The sequence below is a fragment of the Pithys albifrons genome, chromosome 22 (assembly GCF_047495875.1).
Source record: "Pithys albifrons albifrons isolate INPA30051 chromosome 22, PitAlb_v1, whole genome shotgun sequence".
Lineage (NCBI taxonomy): Eukaryota > Metazoa > Chordata > Aves > Passeriformes > Thamnophilidae > Pithys > Pithys albifrons.
Genome location: NC_092479.1, coordinates 2,558,219 through 2,574,715, shown reverse-complemented (window position 1 = coordinate 2,574,715; position 16,497 = coordinate 2,558,219). Strand labels below are relative to the sequence as shown.

Sequence of the window (16,497 nt, the reverse complement as noted above, 5' to 3'; positions counted from 1 at the left end):
CCAGTGAGAGACCAGTGACTCCAGTTAGGGACCAGTGAGACCAGTTAGGGACCAGTGAGAGAACAGTGACTCCAGTTAAGGACCAGTGAGAGCAGTTAGGGACCAGTGAGAGCAGTTAGGGACCAGTGAGAGACCAGTGACTCCAGTTAAGGACCAGTGAGAGCAGTTAGGGACCAGTGAGAGACCAGTGACTCCAGTTAGGGACCAGTGAGAGCAGTTAGGGACCAGTGAGAGCAGCTAGGGATCAGTGAGAGACCAGTTAGGGACCAGTGAGACCAGTGAGAGCAGTTAGGGACCAGTGAGACCAGTGAGAGCAGTTAGGGACCAGTGAGAGACCAGTTAGGGACCAGTGAGAGCAGTTAGGGACCAGTGAGAGACCAGTGACTCCAGTTAAGGACCAGTGAGAGCAGTTAGGGATCAGTGAGAGCAGTTAGGGACCAGTGAGAGCAGTTAGGGACCAGTGAGAGACCAGTGTCTCCAGTTAGGGACCAGTGAGAGCAGTTAGGGACCAGTGAGAGACCAGTGTCTCCAGTTAGGGACCAGTGAGAGACCAGTGACTCCAGTTAGGGACCAGTGAGACCAGTTAGGGACCAGTGAGAGAACAGTGACTCCAGTTAAGGACCAGTGAGAGCAGTTAGGGACCAGTGAGAGCAGTTAGGGACCAGTTAGGGACCAGTGAGAGCAGTTAGGGACCAGTGAGAGACCAGTGACTCCAGTTAGGGACCAGTGAGAGCAGTTAGGGACCAGTGAGAGACCAGTTAGGGACCAGTGAGAGACCAGTTAGGGACCAGTGAGAGACCAGTTAGGGACCAGTGAGAGCAGTTAGGGACCAGTGAGAGACCAGTTAGGGACCAGTGAGAGACCAGTGACTCCAGTTAGGGACCAGTGAGAGCAGTTAGGGACCAGTGAGAGACCAGTGACTCCAGTTAGGGACCAGTGAGAGCAGTTAGGGACCAGTGAGAGCAGTTAGGGACCAGTGAGAGACCAGTTAGGGACCAGTGAGAGACCAGTTAGGGACCAGTGAGACCAGTGAGAGCAGTTAGGGACCAGTGAGAGACCAGTGGGAGCAGTTAGGGACCAGTGAGAGACCAGTTAGGGACCAGTGAAAGACCAGTGACTCCAGTTAGGGACCAGTGAGACCAGCGAGAGCAGTTAGGGACCAGTTAGGGACCACTGAGAGACCAGTTAGGGACCAGTGAGAGCAGTTAGGGACCAGTGAGAGACCAGTGACTCCAGTTAGAGACCAGTGAGAGCAGTTAGGGACCAGTGAGAGACCAGTTAGGGACCAGTGAGAGACCAGTTAGGGACCAGTGAGAGCAATTAGGGACCAGTGAGGGACCAGTGAGAGCAGTTAGGGACCAGTGAGAGACCAGTGACTCCAGTTAGGGACCAGTGAGAGCAGTGAGAGCAGTGAGAGTGAGCAGTGACACCAGTGAGAGACCCGTGAAACCAGTGACATCAGCAAGAGACCAGCGACACCAGACCAGTGACACCAGTGAGACCAGTAACACCAGTTACCCCAGTGCCCTACACAGTGCCACCAGTATGACCCCAGTGACCTACAGAACCAGTCCTTATAGTCCCACTGACCCTACAGTCCCACAGACCCTACAGCCTCACTGACCCTACAGCCTCACAGACCCTACAGCCTCACTGACCCTACAGCCCCACAGACCCTACAGCCTCACAGACCCTACAGCCTCACTGACCCTACAGCCCCCTGACCCTACAGCTCCCTGACCCTACAGCCCCCCTGACCCTACAGCCCCCCTGACCCTACAGCTCCCTGACCCTACAGCCTCACTGACCCTACAGCCCCCTGACCCTACAGCTCCCTGACCCTACAGCCTCACTGACCCTACAGCCCCACTGACCCTACAGCCCCACTGACCCTACAGCTCTCTGACCCTACAGCCCCCCTGACCCTACAGCTCCCTGACCCTACAGCCCCCCTGACCCTACAGCTCCCTGACCCTACAGCCTCACTGACCCTACAGCCCCACTGACCCTACAGCCCCACTGACCCTACAGTCCAACAGACCTTACAGCCCCCTGACCCTACAGCCCCACTGACCCTACAGCCCCACTGACCCTACAGCCCCCTTGACCCTACAGCTCCCTGACCCTACAGCCCCACTGACCCTACAGCTCCCTGACCCTACAGCCCCCCTGACCCTACAGCCCCCTGACCCTACAGCCCCACTGACCCTACAGCCTCACAGACCCTACAGCCTCACTGACCCTACAGCCTCCCTGACCCTACAGCCCCCTGACCCTACAGCTCCCTGACCCTACAGCCCCACTGACCCTACAGCCCCGACCCTACAGCTCCCTGACCCTACAGCCTCACAGACCCTACAGCTCCCTGACCCTACAGCCCCACAGACCCTACAGCCCCACTGACCCTACAGTCCAACAGACCTTACAGCCCCCTGACCCTACAGCTCCCTGACCCTACAGCCCCACTGACCCTACAGCCCCGACCCTACAGCTCCCTGACCCTACAGCCTCACAGACCCTACAGCTCCCTGACCCTACAGCCTCACAGACCCTACAGCTCCCTGACCCTACAGCCTCACTGACCCTACAACCCCACTGACCCTACAGCCCAACAGACCCTACAGCCTCACTGACCCCACAGCCTCCTGACCCTACAGCCCCCCTGACCTTACAGCCCCCTGACCCTACAGCCCCACTGACCCTACAGCCCCACTGACCCTACAGCCCCACTGACCCTACAGCCTCACTGACCCTACAACCCCACTGACCCTACAGCCTCACAGACCCTACAGCCTCACTGACCCTACAACCCCACTGACCCTACAGCCCAACAGACCCTACAGCCTCACTGACCCCACAGCCTCCTGACCCTACAGCCCCCCTGACCTTACAGCCCCCTGACCCTACAGCCTCACTGACCCTACAGCCCCCCTGACCTTACAGCCTCATAGACCCTACAGCCTCACAGACCCTACAGCCTGACTGACCCTACAGCCTCACTGACCCTACAGCCCCACAGCCTCACTGACCCTACAGCCCCACTGACCCTACAGCCCCACTGACCCTACAGCCCCACTGACCCTACAGCCTCACAGACCCTACAGCCCCACTGACCCCACAGACCCTACAGCCCCACTGACCCTACAGCCCCACTGACCCCACAGCCTCACTGTCCCTACAGCCCCACTGACCCTACAGCCCCACAGCAGTGCCCCCTATGCATCACCCCCCATACTGCCCTCCCTTAGGTATCATGCCCATATATATCCTGCCCGTGGAGAGCTCACCCCACATATTACCACCCTATATATCGCCCCATGTAGCCCACTCTGTATAGCCCACCCCATACATTATCACCCCATTACACCATACCCACACTACACCCACCCCATATATCATCCCCATACACCACAGCCCCTCTACCCCTACATAACACCCCCACACAGCTCACCCCTATATATGGGCCCCCATGCCATACCCCCCTATATCACCCCCTATATAGTCCATTCCCTAAACATCACCCCCCATTTATCACTCCCATCTACACCCCAACCTTATCTACCCCAACCCCTGTATAGCCCACTCTGTATGTGCCCCATATACACCATAACCCCCCTACAGCCCAGCCCCTACACATCATACACCCTATAGCCCACCCCCTATATATAATCCTGTGTATCACATCCCCAGTGTGTCACCCCACACACATTTACCACAGCCCCTGTATTGCCCAGGCCCTATAGATCACCCCCTCTCTATACAGCCCAATGCCTAAATACCAGACCCCCTGGACAGACCCACCCTATAGAGCCCATCTCCCCTACATACCCATCCCCTGTACAGCTCAGCCCCACACATCTCCCCCATAACACAATCCCCCTATATACCCTACCCCTACACAGCCCAGCCCCTGTACATCACACCCCTCCTACAGCCCACCCCTACATATAACCCCCCATACCACAACCCCGGTACAGCCCAGCTCCTCTACCCTACACATCACCCCTGTGGATATACCACTCCCTACATATCACACCTCTGTATCAGACCCCCTGGACAGACACCCTGCACAGCCCCCCTCTCTATCTCATACCCCCTTATGTATCACCCCCCAGTATATCACCCCTATATGTCCTCTATATATCAGACCCCTGGCCAGACCCACAGAGCCACTCTCTCTGTCACACCCTCCGTCCAGCCCACCCCCTACACATCCCCTACACATCCCCTACACATCCCCCACCCCCAGGGCACAGCCCCTCCCCACACCCCACACTGCCTACAGCCCCACAGGCACTGATCCCTACCCTGACCCCACATGGGTACAGGGACCCCACATGGGTACAGGGACCCTACAGGGATAGAGGGACCCTACAGGGATAGAGGGACCCCAGATGGATAGAGGGACCCGACAGGGATAGAGGGACCCCAGATGGATAGAGGGACCCCAGATGGATAGAGGGACCCAACATGGATAGAGGGACCCCAGATGGACACAGGCACCCTACACAGACCCCTACACAAGGTACAGGGACCTACATGGACAGAGCGACCCCATATGGATGCAGGGACCCTACATGGATAGGGGGACCCTACACAGATAGAGGGACCCCACACGGATACAGGGACCCTACAGGGATACAGGGACCCCACAGGGATACAGGGACCCCACACGGATACAGGGACCCTACAGGGATACAGGGACCCCACAGGGATACAGGGACTCTACACAGACCCCTACACAGGTACAGGGACCCTGCCTTGACCCCACACACGTACAAGGTCCCTACACAGATAGAGGGACCCTGCACTGACCCTACACGTACAGGGACCCTACACAGACCCCTACACAGACACATGGGGCCCAACATGGACCTGTCCCCATCCCAGGACTGTGGCACAGGCTGGCACAGCATGCCATGGCACAGTGCCACACATGTGGCACCGCAGAGGACACAGCCCATGGCACGGTGACCCCCAAAAGGGTGTGGCACCCACGGTGTGGCAGGCCACGGTGCCCCCCAGCACAGTGCAGTATCCCAGCACAGCATGGACCACCAGGGTACAGTGCCATATACCAGGGCACGGGGACCCCCAGCACAGCGTAGCACCCCTGCCATGGCACCCCATGGTGCCCCCTCCATGGGGAGAGACCCCAAGCATGGCACTCCACATTAAAGCACCCCTGCCATGGCATTCCACAGTACCCTCCAGCATGGGGAGAGACCCCCAGCATGACACCTCATGATGCCCCCCATTACAGTGAGAGACTCCCAGCATGGCACCTCATGGTGCAGCCCCTCTGCCATGGCACCCCACAGTGCCCTCTAGCACGGTGAGAGACCCCTGGATGGCACTCCACAGTGCATCACTCCTGCCAGAGCACCCCATAGTGCCCCCCAGCACAGTGAGAGATGCCCAGCATGGCACTCCACAGTGCAGCCCCCCTGCCATGGCACCCCACGGTGCATCACCTCTGCCATGGCACCCCATGGTGCCACCCAGCATGGTGAGAGACGCCCAGATGCACCCCATAATGCATCATCCCTGCCATGGCACTCCTACCACAGCACCACACGGTGCCGCCCGGCACCATGAGAGACCCCTGGATGGCATCACCCCTGTCATGGCACCCCATGGTGCATCACTCGTGCCACAGCACCCCATGGTGCATCACCCCTGCCGTGGCACCCCATGGTGCATCACCCCTGCCACAGCACCACATGGTGCCCCCCGGCACGGTGAGAGACCCCTGGATGGCAGCCCATGGTGCATCACTCCTGCCATGGCACCCCATGGTGCATCACTCGTGCCATGGCACCCCATGGTGCATCACTCGTGCCACAGCACCCCACGGTGCCCCCCAGCATGGTGAGAGACCTCTGAATGGTACCCCAAGGTGCATCACCCCTGCCATGGCACCCCATGGTGCATTTCTCGTGCCACAGTGCCCCACAGTGCCCCCCATCATGGTGAGAGACCCCCAGATGGACCACACAGTGCATCACCCCTGCCATGGCATTCCTACCACAGCACCACATGGTGCCCCCCAGCACGGTGAGAGACCCCTGGATGGTACCCCAAGGTGCATCACCCCTGCCACGCTGCTCCCAGCCCACCCCAGCGCCCCCACCCCGGCGCCCTCCACCACCCAGCCCCTTCTCTCCAAATCCTTTATTGCCATATCCCAGCCCCCCGCCGCGGGATTCCCTGGAAGCACAGGCCGGAGCAGTCCCGGGGCAGTGCCAGCCCCGTCAGATGCGCACCGTGTTGATGCGCAGCGGCTGCACGTTCTTGCCGTTGGCGTGGCTCTGCCCCGGGCTGAAGTAGGAGCAGAGCTTCCCGGGAAACCTCTCCCGGAAGGTGTAGAGCCAGGACATGTCGTCGGCGTTGTAGAAGATGAGCAGCCCCTTGTCGTAGTCCAGGAACACGCCCACCTTCTCCAGCTTGCCCTTGACGTTGAGCCGCGTCCAGGGCTCGGTGCAGGCGCTGTACTGGTTCCCGTCGTGCATCACGATGCAGTAGAAGCCGCGGCTGGGCTGGATCTGGATGCTGCCCTTGCGGGTCACGGCCTCGTGGGCCAGGCCGATCATCCACTGGGTCTTCTCGGACACCACGACCTCCCAGTAGTGCACGCCCGCGCCGAAGGCCTGCGCGCCCAGCACCGACACCTCCACGTCGAAGCGCTTGGGCGAGTCCTGCAGCGGCTGCGGGTGCAGGTTCCCGTAGGCCACGATGGTGCAGTCGTCCGACAGGATGAGGCGGTGGTGGGCAGTGCCCGGGTCCAGGGTCAGCGCTGCCGGCACTGGGGGGAGAGGGGGACGTGGGGTCATTGTGGCCCCCTCAGCACAGCATGGGTGGTGCTGCCCCAGCGGTGTGGAAACCACTGTGGGGGCAGGTTATCGGTGTCCCCATCCCTCAGCGGTGTCACCCTCATCCTCATACTCATCCTCATCCCCATCCCTCACCGGTGTGTCCTCATTGTCATCCTTATCCTCATCCCCATCCCCATCCTTCACCAGGGTCTCATCCTCATCGCTCACCACTGTGTTCCTGTTCCCATCCCTCACCAGTGTGTCCTCATCCTCATCCTCATCCTCATCCTCATCCTCATCCTCATCCCCATCCTCATCCGTGTCCTCCTCATCCCCATCCCTCACCATGGTGTCCCTCTTCCCATCCCTCATTGGTGTGTCCTCATCCTCCCCCTCCCCCTCATCCTTATCCTCATCCTCATCTTCATCCCCATCCCCATCCTTCACTGGTGTCTCGTCCTCATCCTCACCACTGTGTCCCTGTTCCCAATCCTGACTGGTCTGTTCTCATCCTCATCCTCGTCCTCATCCTCATCCCTCACCACGGTGTCCCTGTTCCCATCCCTCACAAGTGTGTCCTCATTGTCATCCTCATCCCCATCCCCATCCTTTGCTGGTGTCTCATCCCCATCCCTCACCACTGTGTCCCTGTTCCCAATCCTCACTGGTGTGTCCTCATCCTCATTCCTATCTCTCACCGGTGTGTAATCCCTGTCCCTCGCCAGTAACATCCCCATCCCTCACCAGTTTATCATCATCCTCATCCTCATCTTTGTCTCTCACTATGTCTGTATTCTCACTCCTCACCGGTGTTCTCACCCTCAACCCTCACCACTGCGACCCTGTTCCCATCCCTCAGCAGTGTCCTTGTCCCTCACCAGTGCGTGCTCATCCTCCTCCTCCTCCTCCTCCTCGTCCTCGTCCTCATCCTCCTCCTCCTCCTCCTCGTCCTCATCCTCATCCCTCAACCAGTGCGTCCCTGTTCCCATCCCCATTCTCATCCCTTCCCAGTGATGTCCCTGTGCCTCATCAGTGTGTCCTCATCCCACTTCCTCACTGGTGTCTCCCTGTCCCTCATCAGTGATGTCCCAGTCCCTTTGTGGTGATGTCCCTGTCCCTCAGCTGTGACATTCCCGTCCCTCACCAGTGATGTCCCCATCCTCATCAGTGATGTCCCCATCCTCACCAGTGATGTCCCCATCCTCATCAGTGATGTCCCCATCCTCATCAGTGTGTCCTCAACCCTCACCAATGATGTCCCTGTCCCCCTGCCAGGGTGTTCTCATCTCTCATCACTGTCTCTCCATCCCTGTCCCTTGCCAGTCATGTCCCTGTTTCTTACAGGTGTGTTCCCATCCCAATCCTTCACCAGTAAGTTTCCCATCCCTTACCAGTAATGTCCCTCTTCCTGTCCCTCACTGGTGTGTCCCTGTTCCTCACCAGTGACATCCCCATCCCTCACCAGTGACATTCCTGTCCCCATCCCTCACTGGTGTGTCTGGGGTCCTTCACTGGTCATGTTCCCACCTCTCACTGGTGTGTCCCTGTCCCTCACCAGCAACATCTCTGCCCTGTCCCTCACTGGTGTTCCTGTCCCTCACCAGTGACATCCCATCCCTGACCCTCACTGGTGTGTCCCTGTCCCTCACTGGTGTGTCCCTATTCCCACCCCTCACTGGTGTGTCCAGGTCCCTCACTGGTGTGTCCCTGTCCCTCACTGGTGTGTCCCTATTCCCACCCCTCACTGGTGTGTCCGGGTCCCTCACTGGTGTGTCCCTATTTCCATCCCTCACTGGTGTGTCCCAGTTTCTCCCCAGTGCCATCCCCTCCCTCTCCCCACCCTGGCCGTGCCCTCACCGGGATGGATGTCCTGGAAGAGGGATTTCCAGATGGTGTACTGCAGTGGGCCCATGTACTTGGAGGTGGGGAAGTCCTCGTAGGTCAGGTTGGTCTCGTGGATCTTGCCCTTCAGCCTGCGGAGCACAGATGGTGACGGGGGGGTGACACCGGGGACCCCGCCACGCCCACGCTGCCACCCACCTCTCCGACAGGGATGCCATGCCAGCCAGGAAGGCGTGTTTGTCCGCCTCTGCCAGGCGCTCCTGCAGGATCTGGGTGCCCTCCTGGACCTTGCGGAGCTGGTGGCTGTAGCGCTGGATCTTGTGCTCGATGTCCGTGAGCGTCCGCGCCGTGTCGGCCTCCAGCTCCTCCAGCATCGCCTTCTGCCGCTCCCGCAGCAGCCGGTGCAGCCGCTCAAACGCCTCCCCGATGGTCACCCGCAGGCTCTTGGCCGAGGACTTGGGGGGAAAAGGGGGTTAGGAGGGTCCAGAGCCCTGCTGGGAGCGCCAGGAATTCCGTGATCCCCAAATAAAGCTCTACAGATGTGTCAGCACAGAGGACTCGAGACACTCCAAGGGTGGGTTTGGTGCTGCATCGCTGAAATGTGGGCTCAAAGAACCCTGAAGGAACCTCCTGAAGAAGCTTGGAAAGATCTATAAAAGAACCTTGCTAAAAACCCTCAGACAACCCTGAAAGAACCTCCTGAAGAGCCTCGAAAAATCCCTAAGAGAACCCTAAAACAATCTCCTGAAGAACCTTGCAAAGAACTCTAAGAGAACCCTGAAAGAACCTCCCTCAGAAACTTAAACAAACACTACAAGAACCTTAAAAAAGCCTAAAAGAACTCTGAAAGAACCTCCCACAAAAACATTAAAGAACACTTGACATACATCTAAAAAGATCCTCTAAAAAAACCTAACAGGACTCTGAAAGAACCTCAAAAAAAACTTAAAGAACTCTCATAGAACTTCTAAAAAGATCCTCTAAAGAACTTTAACAGATCCCTGAAAGAACCTCACCAAAAAAACTTAAAACACTTCAAGAACCCTTAGAGAATCTCTAAAAAGACCCTGAAAGAACCTTCCAAAAACACCCGTAAAGAACACCTAAAGAACCATTAAAGAACCTCTAAAATACCCTAAATGAACTCCAAAAGAACCTTAAGTCTAAAGAACTCTTAAAGGGCCTCTAAAAAAACCACCTAAAACCCTAAAAACCACTCAAAAATTACCCTTACCCCCTAAAAATAACTAAAAAACCCCAAACCCTCCCCTCCCTAAAATAACCTCTAAAAACCCCTAAAATCTAAAAAATACCCCACACTGGTCCCTAGTGGGGATGGGCAGAAAATTGAACCCGGCTGGAAGCTGAACCCCTGAGCGAGGAGATAATTAATTAAATTAATTAAAAAGAGAAATCAAAGCAGCACTGAAGGAAATTACAGAGGGCTGAGCAGCCCAATGGAGGGGTTTGGGGTACCACCCCCATGGTGGGTTTTGGAGGGACAGAGAAAGAACAAACGGGGCAAATCCATGGAATTTTGGGGTTTGGAGTGTTTGGGGGTCCCAGAATTGCGTTGGTGAGGGTCAGGGTTGGGATCACGGGGGTTGGGGTGGGGTTGGCTCCAATCCTGTGAAGATCTGGGGGGACCCAGGGGGCCCTGGGTGTGCCAGGGGGTCCCACACGTACCTTGGTCTCTGCCAGCTGCCTCTTGAGCAGCTGCAGCGCTTCGGTGTGGCCGCGCTCGCTCTCCTGCAGTCCCTGCAGCTGCTCCTTCAGCTCCCGCTGAAAATCCAGGGAAGAGCAATTCAGGGAAAAAGAGACCCCACAGGCAGCTCTGCTGCCCCCCCGAGGGGCTGGGGGGCTGTGGCAGGGCCGGTCCCTGCTGTCCCCTGTCCGTGGGGCTGCAGTGGGGACGGGTCAGGGCTCGGGGGCTCTGCCTGGGGGGCAGCTCAGCAGGGCCGAGGGGGCACAGGAGGCTGGTTTGGGGGTCCCCAAGGACTCCCAGGGGGATGGAGAAGGGGGACCCCAGGGGGCAGTGGTAGAAGGGTGGATGGAGGGAAGGAGGGACGGAAGGATGTGTGGAGGGAAGTATGGATGGAAGGATGGAGGAGTGAATGGAGAAGTGTATAGAGGAATGGAAGGAAGGATGGAAGGAGGGATGGGCGGATGGATGGATGGATGGATGGATGGATGGATGGATGGATGGATGGATGGATGGATGGATGGATGGGTGGGTGGATGGGTGGGTGGGTGGGTGGGTGGATGGGTGGATGGGTGGGTGGGTGGGTGGGTGGATGGGTGGGTGGGTGGGTGGATGGATGGGTGGGTGGGTGGATGGATGGGTGGGTGGATGGGTGGGTGGATGGGTGGGTGGATGGATGGATGGATGGATGGGTGGATGGGTGGGTGGATGGGTGGATGGGTGGGTGGATGGATGGGTGGATGGATGGGTGGATGGATGGGTGGATGGATGGGTGGGTGGATGGGTGGGTGGATGGGTGGGTGGATGGATGGATGGATGGATGGATGGATGGATGGATGGATGGATGGATGGATGGATGGGTGGGTGGATGGATGGATGGATGGATGGATGGATGGATGGATGGATGGATGGATGGATGGATGGATGGGTGGATGGATGGGTGAATGGAGGGTCGATGGAGGAGTGGAGGGAAGGATGAAGGGAAGGATGAAGGGAAAGATGGAAGAAAGAATTGATGGAGGGATGGAGGGAGGGATGGAGGGAGAGGTGAAGGGAGGGATGGAGGGATGGATGGAAGGATGTATGGAAGGATGGAGGGGTGAATGGAGGAGTGGATGGAGGAGTGGAAGGAAGGATGGAGGGATGGAAGGATGGAAGGACAGATGGATGGAGGCATAGAGGTACGGAGGGGGGATGGAGGGAGGGATGGATGGAGGGAAGGATGGACGGAGGGATGGATGGAGAGATGGAGGAAAGGATGGAGTGAAGAATGGATGGAAGGATGGAGGGAGAAATGGAGGGATGGATGGAAGGATAGAGGGATGGAAAAATGGAGGGGTGGGAGGAGAGCACAGGGCTGATCCCAGTGGAGACAAAAGGCCTATGGGACAGACAGGCATGAGGAAGGCATGGAGCTGACCCCAACGGCGACAAGGAAGGTGAGGGACAGACAGATGGACATGTGGAAGGCTTGGAGTTGACCCTGAGGGGGACAGGGAGGGTGAGGGACAGACAGGTGAGAGGAAGTCATAGGAATGATGTCCTTGGACACCTCTGGGTATAGGAGGGGTGCACAGACAGACAGATGGATAGCAGAAAGGCATAGGGCTGACCCAGTGGGGACAGAAAGGTGCAGGGACAGACAGACAAGACAGGAGGAAGGCACAGGCCTGACCCTGACAGGGAAAAGAAGGGGTGAATGGACTGATGGATGGGAGGGATCCACAGGACTGACCTCCACAGGGACAGATGAGGTGCAAGCACACAGGGATGTGAGGGAGCCATGGGACTGATCCTGAATGGACAGATGAGGTGCAGGGACACAGGGACAGGAGGAAGCCACGGGACTGACCCCAAGGGCTCAGGAGGGACACAGGGACAGGAGGAAGCCACAGGACTGACCCCAAGGGCTCAGGAGGGACACAGGGACAGGAGGAAGCCACAGGACTGACCCCAAGGGCTCAGGAGGGACACAGGGACAGGAGGAAGCCACAGGACTGACCCCAAGGACTCAGGAGGGACATGGGGACAGGAGGAAGCCACAGGACTGACCCCAAGGGCTCAGGAGGGGCACAGGGACAGGAGGAAGCCACAGGACTGACCCCAAGGGCTCAGGAGGGGCACAGGGACAGGAGGAAGCCACAGAACTGACCCCAAGGACTCAGGAGGGGCACAGGGACAGGAGGAAGCCACAGAACTGACCCCAAGGGCTCAGGAGGGACACGGGGACAGGAGGAAGCCACGGGACTGATCCCATGAGCTCAGGAGGGGCACAGGGACAGAGGGACGGACACCAACACCGAAGTGAGAGAGTCTGGGCACACAAAGCAGCCCCGAGGAGCCGCCCTGGGCAGGGAACCCCCCTGGCCTGATCCACCTGCAGCTCCTCAAAGGCGTCGTCCACGTTGGTGACCTGGTGCTGCTCGTGCACAGCCGGCTCGTCGCAGAAGAAGCAGACGACGGCGCGGTCGGTGAGGCAGAAGAGCTTGACCTTCTCGTGGTCCTTGCAGGGGAAGGGGCTGCGCTGGGCGCCCAGGATGGCATCCAGGGGGAAGGCGCTGTAGCGCTCCACGATGTTGGCCAGCTTGAGGCTGGGGGCCAGCGTGGGCTCGGCGAAGGTGCGGCGGCACTCGGGGCAGTCGCGGGTGCCCTGCGGCTCCTGGCGCAGCCAGTGCTCGGTGATGCAGCGCCGGCAGAAGTAGTGCTCGCAGCCCAGGCACACCGGGTCCTGGTAGATGCTCAGGCAGATGGAGCACAGCAGCTCGTCCTTGAGGCTGCACGCCATGGCACGGCTGTGGGGGGCACAGGGTCAGCGGGGGGCACGGGGGCAGCGGGGGGCACGGGGACAGTGGGGGCCATGGGGGCAGCGGGGGGCACGGGGGCCACAGGAGGCACAGGGGCAGTGGGGGGCACGGGGGGCAGCGGGGGCATGGGGGCAGTGGGGGGCACGGGGGCAGCGGGGGGCACGGGGGCAGCGGGGGGCATGGAGGCAGCGGGGGGCATGGAGGCAGCGGGGGGCACGCGGGCAGTGGGGGGCACGGGGGCAGCGGGGGGCATGGGGGCAGCGGGGGACATGGGGGCAGCGGGGGGCATAGGGGGCAGTGGGGGGCATGGGGGCAGTGGGGGGCATGGGGGCAGCAGGGGGCATGGGGACAGTGGGGGCCATGGGGGCAGCGGGGAGTGGGGTATGCAGGGAGAGGGGAAGAGAGGATGAGGGGGATGGAATGCAGGAATGGGGGGAAAAGGGGGATCAGGGAATAAGAGGGAGTGGGGCCTGAGGAGGCTGGAGGAGAGGGTGAGTGGGCCTTGGGGAGAAGGGGAGTAATGGGGAAGAGAAAAATGGGGGGGCCTGGGGAGGAGAGGGGGGAATGGGGGAGAAGGGGGAAGAGTGGAGAGGAATGGAGGAATGGGGGTTGAGAAGGAATGGGGAGAGAGGGGGAGTGAGAGGCTTGGGAATGGGAAGGGGGAATGGGATGGGGGAATTGGGGGAGAATGCAGGAGAGGAGGAGTGGGGGGCTTGGGGAGGAGAGGGGAGTAATGGGACAAGAGGGTGAGTGGGGGCATAGGGGAAGGGGGAGAATGGGAAAATAGGGCAAGAGTGTGAATGGGAGGCTTGAGGGCAAATGGGGGGAGAGGGCGAGTGGGAGGGTTGCAGAGGAGAGTGGTGGGAATGGGGGGTAGGGAAAGAGTGAGTGGAGGGGAATGGAGGAATGGGGGGAGAGGGGGAATGGGGGGAGAGGGGGAATGGGGGGAGAGGGGGAATGGGGAGAGGGGGAATAGGGAGAGGGGGAATGGGGAGAGAGAGGGAGTGGCGGGAATGGGAAGGAGGGGGGGAAACGGGGGAGAAGGTGAATGGGGGTGGGGGGGATGAGGTTGGGGACAGGTTGAATGGGAGGGTTGGGATGAGGGAAACTGAGGGGGAGAGAGTGAGTGGGGAACCAAGGGGAGAGGCTGAATGGGGGTGGGGGAAGGTTGGGGGCATTGTGGAGGGGGAGAATGAATGGGGGGCTTGGGATAGGAGGGATGGGGGGATTAGGGGTGAGGATGATAATGAGGGGGATGGGGAAATGGGGGCTGTGGGGCTGGAATGGAAGGCAAGGTAGGGGTTGGGATCCAATGGTGGACTGGGGGGCTGCAATGGGCAGGAATGGGGGTCTCAGCAGGCAATGGGGGGCTGGGCTGGAGGGCTGCAATAGGGAGGAATGGGGGGTCTCAGGAGACAATGGGAGGCCGGGGAGCTGCAATGGGAAGGAATGGGGGGTCTCAGGAGGCAATGGAGAGCTGGGCTGGGGGGCTGCAATGGGGAGGAATGGGGGTCTCAAGAGGCAATGGGGGGCTGGGGGGCTGCAATGGGCAGGAATGGGGGTCTCAGGAGGCAAAGTGGTGCTGGGGGGCTGCAATGGGCAGGAATGGGGGTCTCAGGAGGCAAAGTGGGGCTGGAGGGCTGCAAGAGGGAGGAATAGGGGTCTCAGGAGGCAATGGGGGGCTGGGGGGCTGCAATGGGCAGGAATGGGGTCTCAGCAGGCAATGGGGGGCTGGGCTGGGGGGCTGCAATAGGGAAGAATGGGGGGTCTCAGCAGGCAATGGGGGGCTGGGGGGCTGCAATGGGGAGGAATGGGGGGTTTCAGGAGGCAATGGGGGCTGGGGGGCTGCAATGGGCAGGAATGGGGGTCTCAGGAGGCAATGGGGGGCTGGGGGCCTTACCAAGGGGGAATGGGGGCTCAGGATGAAATAGGGGGGCTGGGAAATTTGCAGTCAGGGGGTCAGAATGCAACTGGGAGGCTTGAGGAGTTTCAAGGGGGGGAATGGGAGGGTCAGGCCATGATAGGGGGGCAAGAGGGGGCTGCAATGAGGAGGAATGGGGGTCATGCTGCAATTAGGGGGCTGAAGGGTTGCAATAGGGTGGAAATTTGGAGGGTCAGGATGCAACTGGGGGGCTGCAGGGGTTGCAGTGGAGGGAAAGGGGGGGTCAGGCTGCAATAGAGGGGCTGGGGGGATTCACTGCAGGGGATTTGGGGGTGAGAGGGCTATGGGGGAGCCCAGGGGGATACAGTGGGGTTGCAGTAGGGGAGAGGCTTGTGGTAAATCTGATATGGGGGATTCGGGGGGCTCTGACAGTGGGGACTGGGGGGTGGGGCTGAGGCTGGATCAGGGGACAGGGGTGAGGTTGAACTGCGGGCAGGGGGTGAGGCTGGATTTGGGGTGTTGGCGCTGGATTTGGGGGAATGGGGCTGGATTTGGGGGACCAGGGTGAGACTGGATTTGGGGTGTCAAGGCTGGGGGATTGGGGTTAGGGCTGGATTTCGGGGGGTAGGGGCAGGGGGGTGGATTTGGGCTACCAGGGTGAGGCTGGATTGGGGTGGAAACAAGGGATCAGGCTGGATTTTGGGGTGCTCAGGCTGAGGCTGGACCAGGGCAATCAGACCTAAGGCTGGATTTCGGCGGGGGGGGGGGGGTCAGGGCTGGAGTTGGGGTCATGGTCCTGGATTTGGGGTGTTGGGGCTGGGTTTGAGGGTCGGGGCTGGATTTGGGGGGTCAGCGCTGGATTTGGTTGTCGAGGCTTGGATTGAGATGTCAGGGCTGGATTTGGGATGTCGGGACTGGATTTGGGGAAACGAGGCTGGATTTGGGGTGTCAGGGCTGGATTCGGGGTCAGGGTTGCATTCAGGGGTCAGGGCTGGATTTGGGGGGTCGGGGCTGCATTCGGGGTCGGGGCTGGATTTGGGGGTCGGGGCTGGATTTGGGGGTCGGGGCTGGATCTTGGGGGTCAGGGCTGCTGCATTCGGGGTCGGGGTGTACCGGCGGCCGTCCCGCTGTCCCGCGGCCCCGGGTCGGGCCCGCCCCCCGCTCCCGGCAGGACGCGGGTTCGAGACCGGCCCCGCCAAGCCCCGTGCGCTGCCGCCTCGCGCTCCCGCCGCCGCCGCCGCCCTCACCCGGCCGGTGCCCGGTGCCCGGGGCCGTGCCCGGCGCTGTGCCCGGGGCGGGAGCCGCTGCCGGTGCCGCCCGGGGGGTCCGCGCTCCCGCCGCCGCCTCGGAGCGGCCCCGCCGCGACGGGCAGGGTGGGCGAGCGGGAGGGGGCGCGGCCGCGCGGCACTTCCTGCCCGCACCCCCGCGCCCACAGTGGGCCCGCCCCCGCCC

The 16,497-nt window shown here is 60.3% G+C and overlaps 1 protein-coding gene across 2 annotated transcripts; it reads right to left on the bottom strand.

The window, feature by feature from the left end:
* Positions 1–6,167: 6,167 nt before the first annotated feature.
* On the bottom strand, positions 6,168–16,378 carry LOC139681896 (E3 ubiquitin-protein ligase TRIM62). 2 transcript variants are annotated; one of them, XM_071575671.1, is made up of 6 exons: positions 16,293–16,378; positions 12,737–13,151; positions 10,344–10,439; positions 8,856–9,112; positions 8,673–8,788; positions 6,168–6,805 (listed from the first exon to the last, which is right to left on the bottom strand). In XM_071575671.1, the coding sequence occupies exons 2-6, from the start codon at positions 13,142–13,144 to the stop codon at positions 6,255–6,257; spliced, it is 1,428 nt and encodes a 475-aa protein (XP_071431772.1). In that variant the 5' UTR covers positions 13,145–13,151; positions 16,293–16,378; the 3' UTR covers positions 6,168–6,254. The 2 variants fall into 2 exon arrangements, with proteins under 2 accessions (XP_071431772.1, XP_071431773.1); XM_071575672.1 differs by lacking the exon at positions 16,293–16,378 and adding an exon at positions 16,159–16,277.
* Between the last annotated feature and the right edge of the window lie 119 nt (positions 16,379–16,497).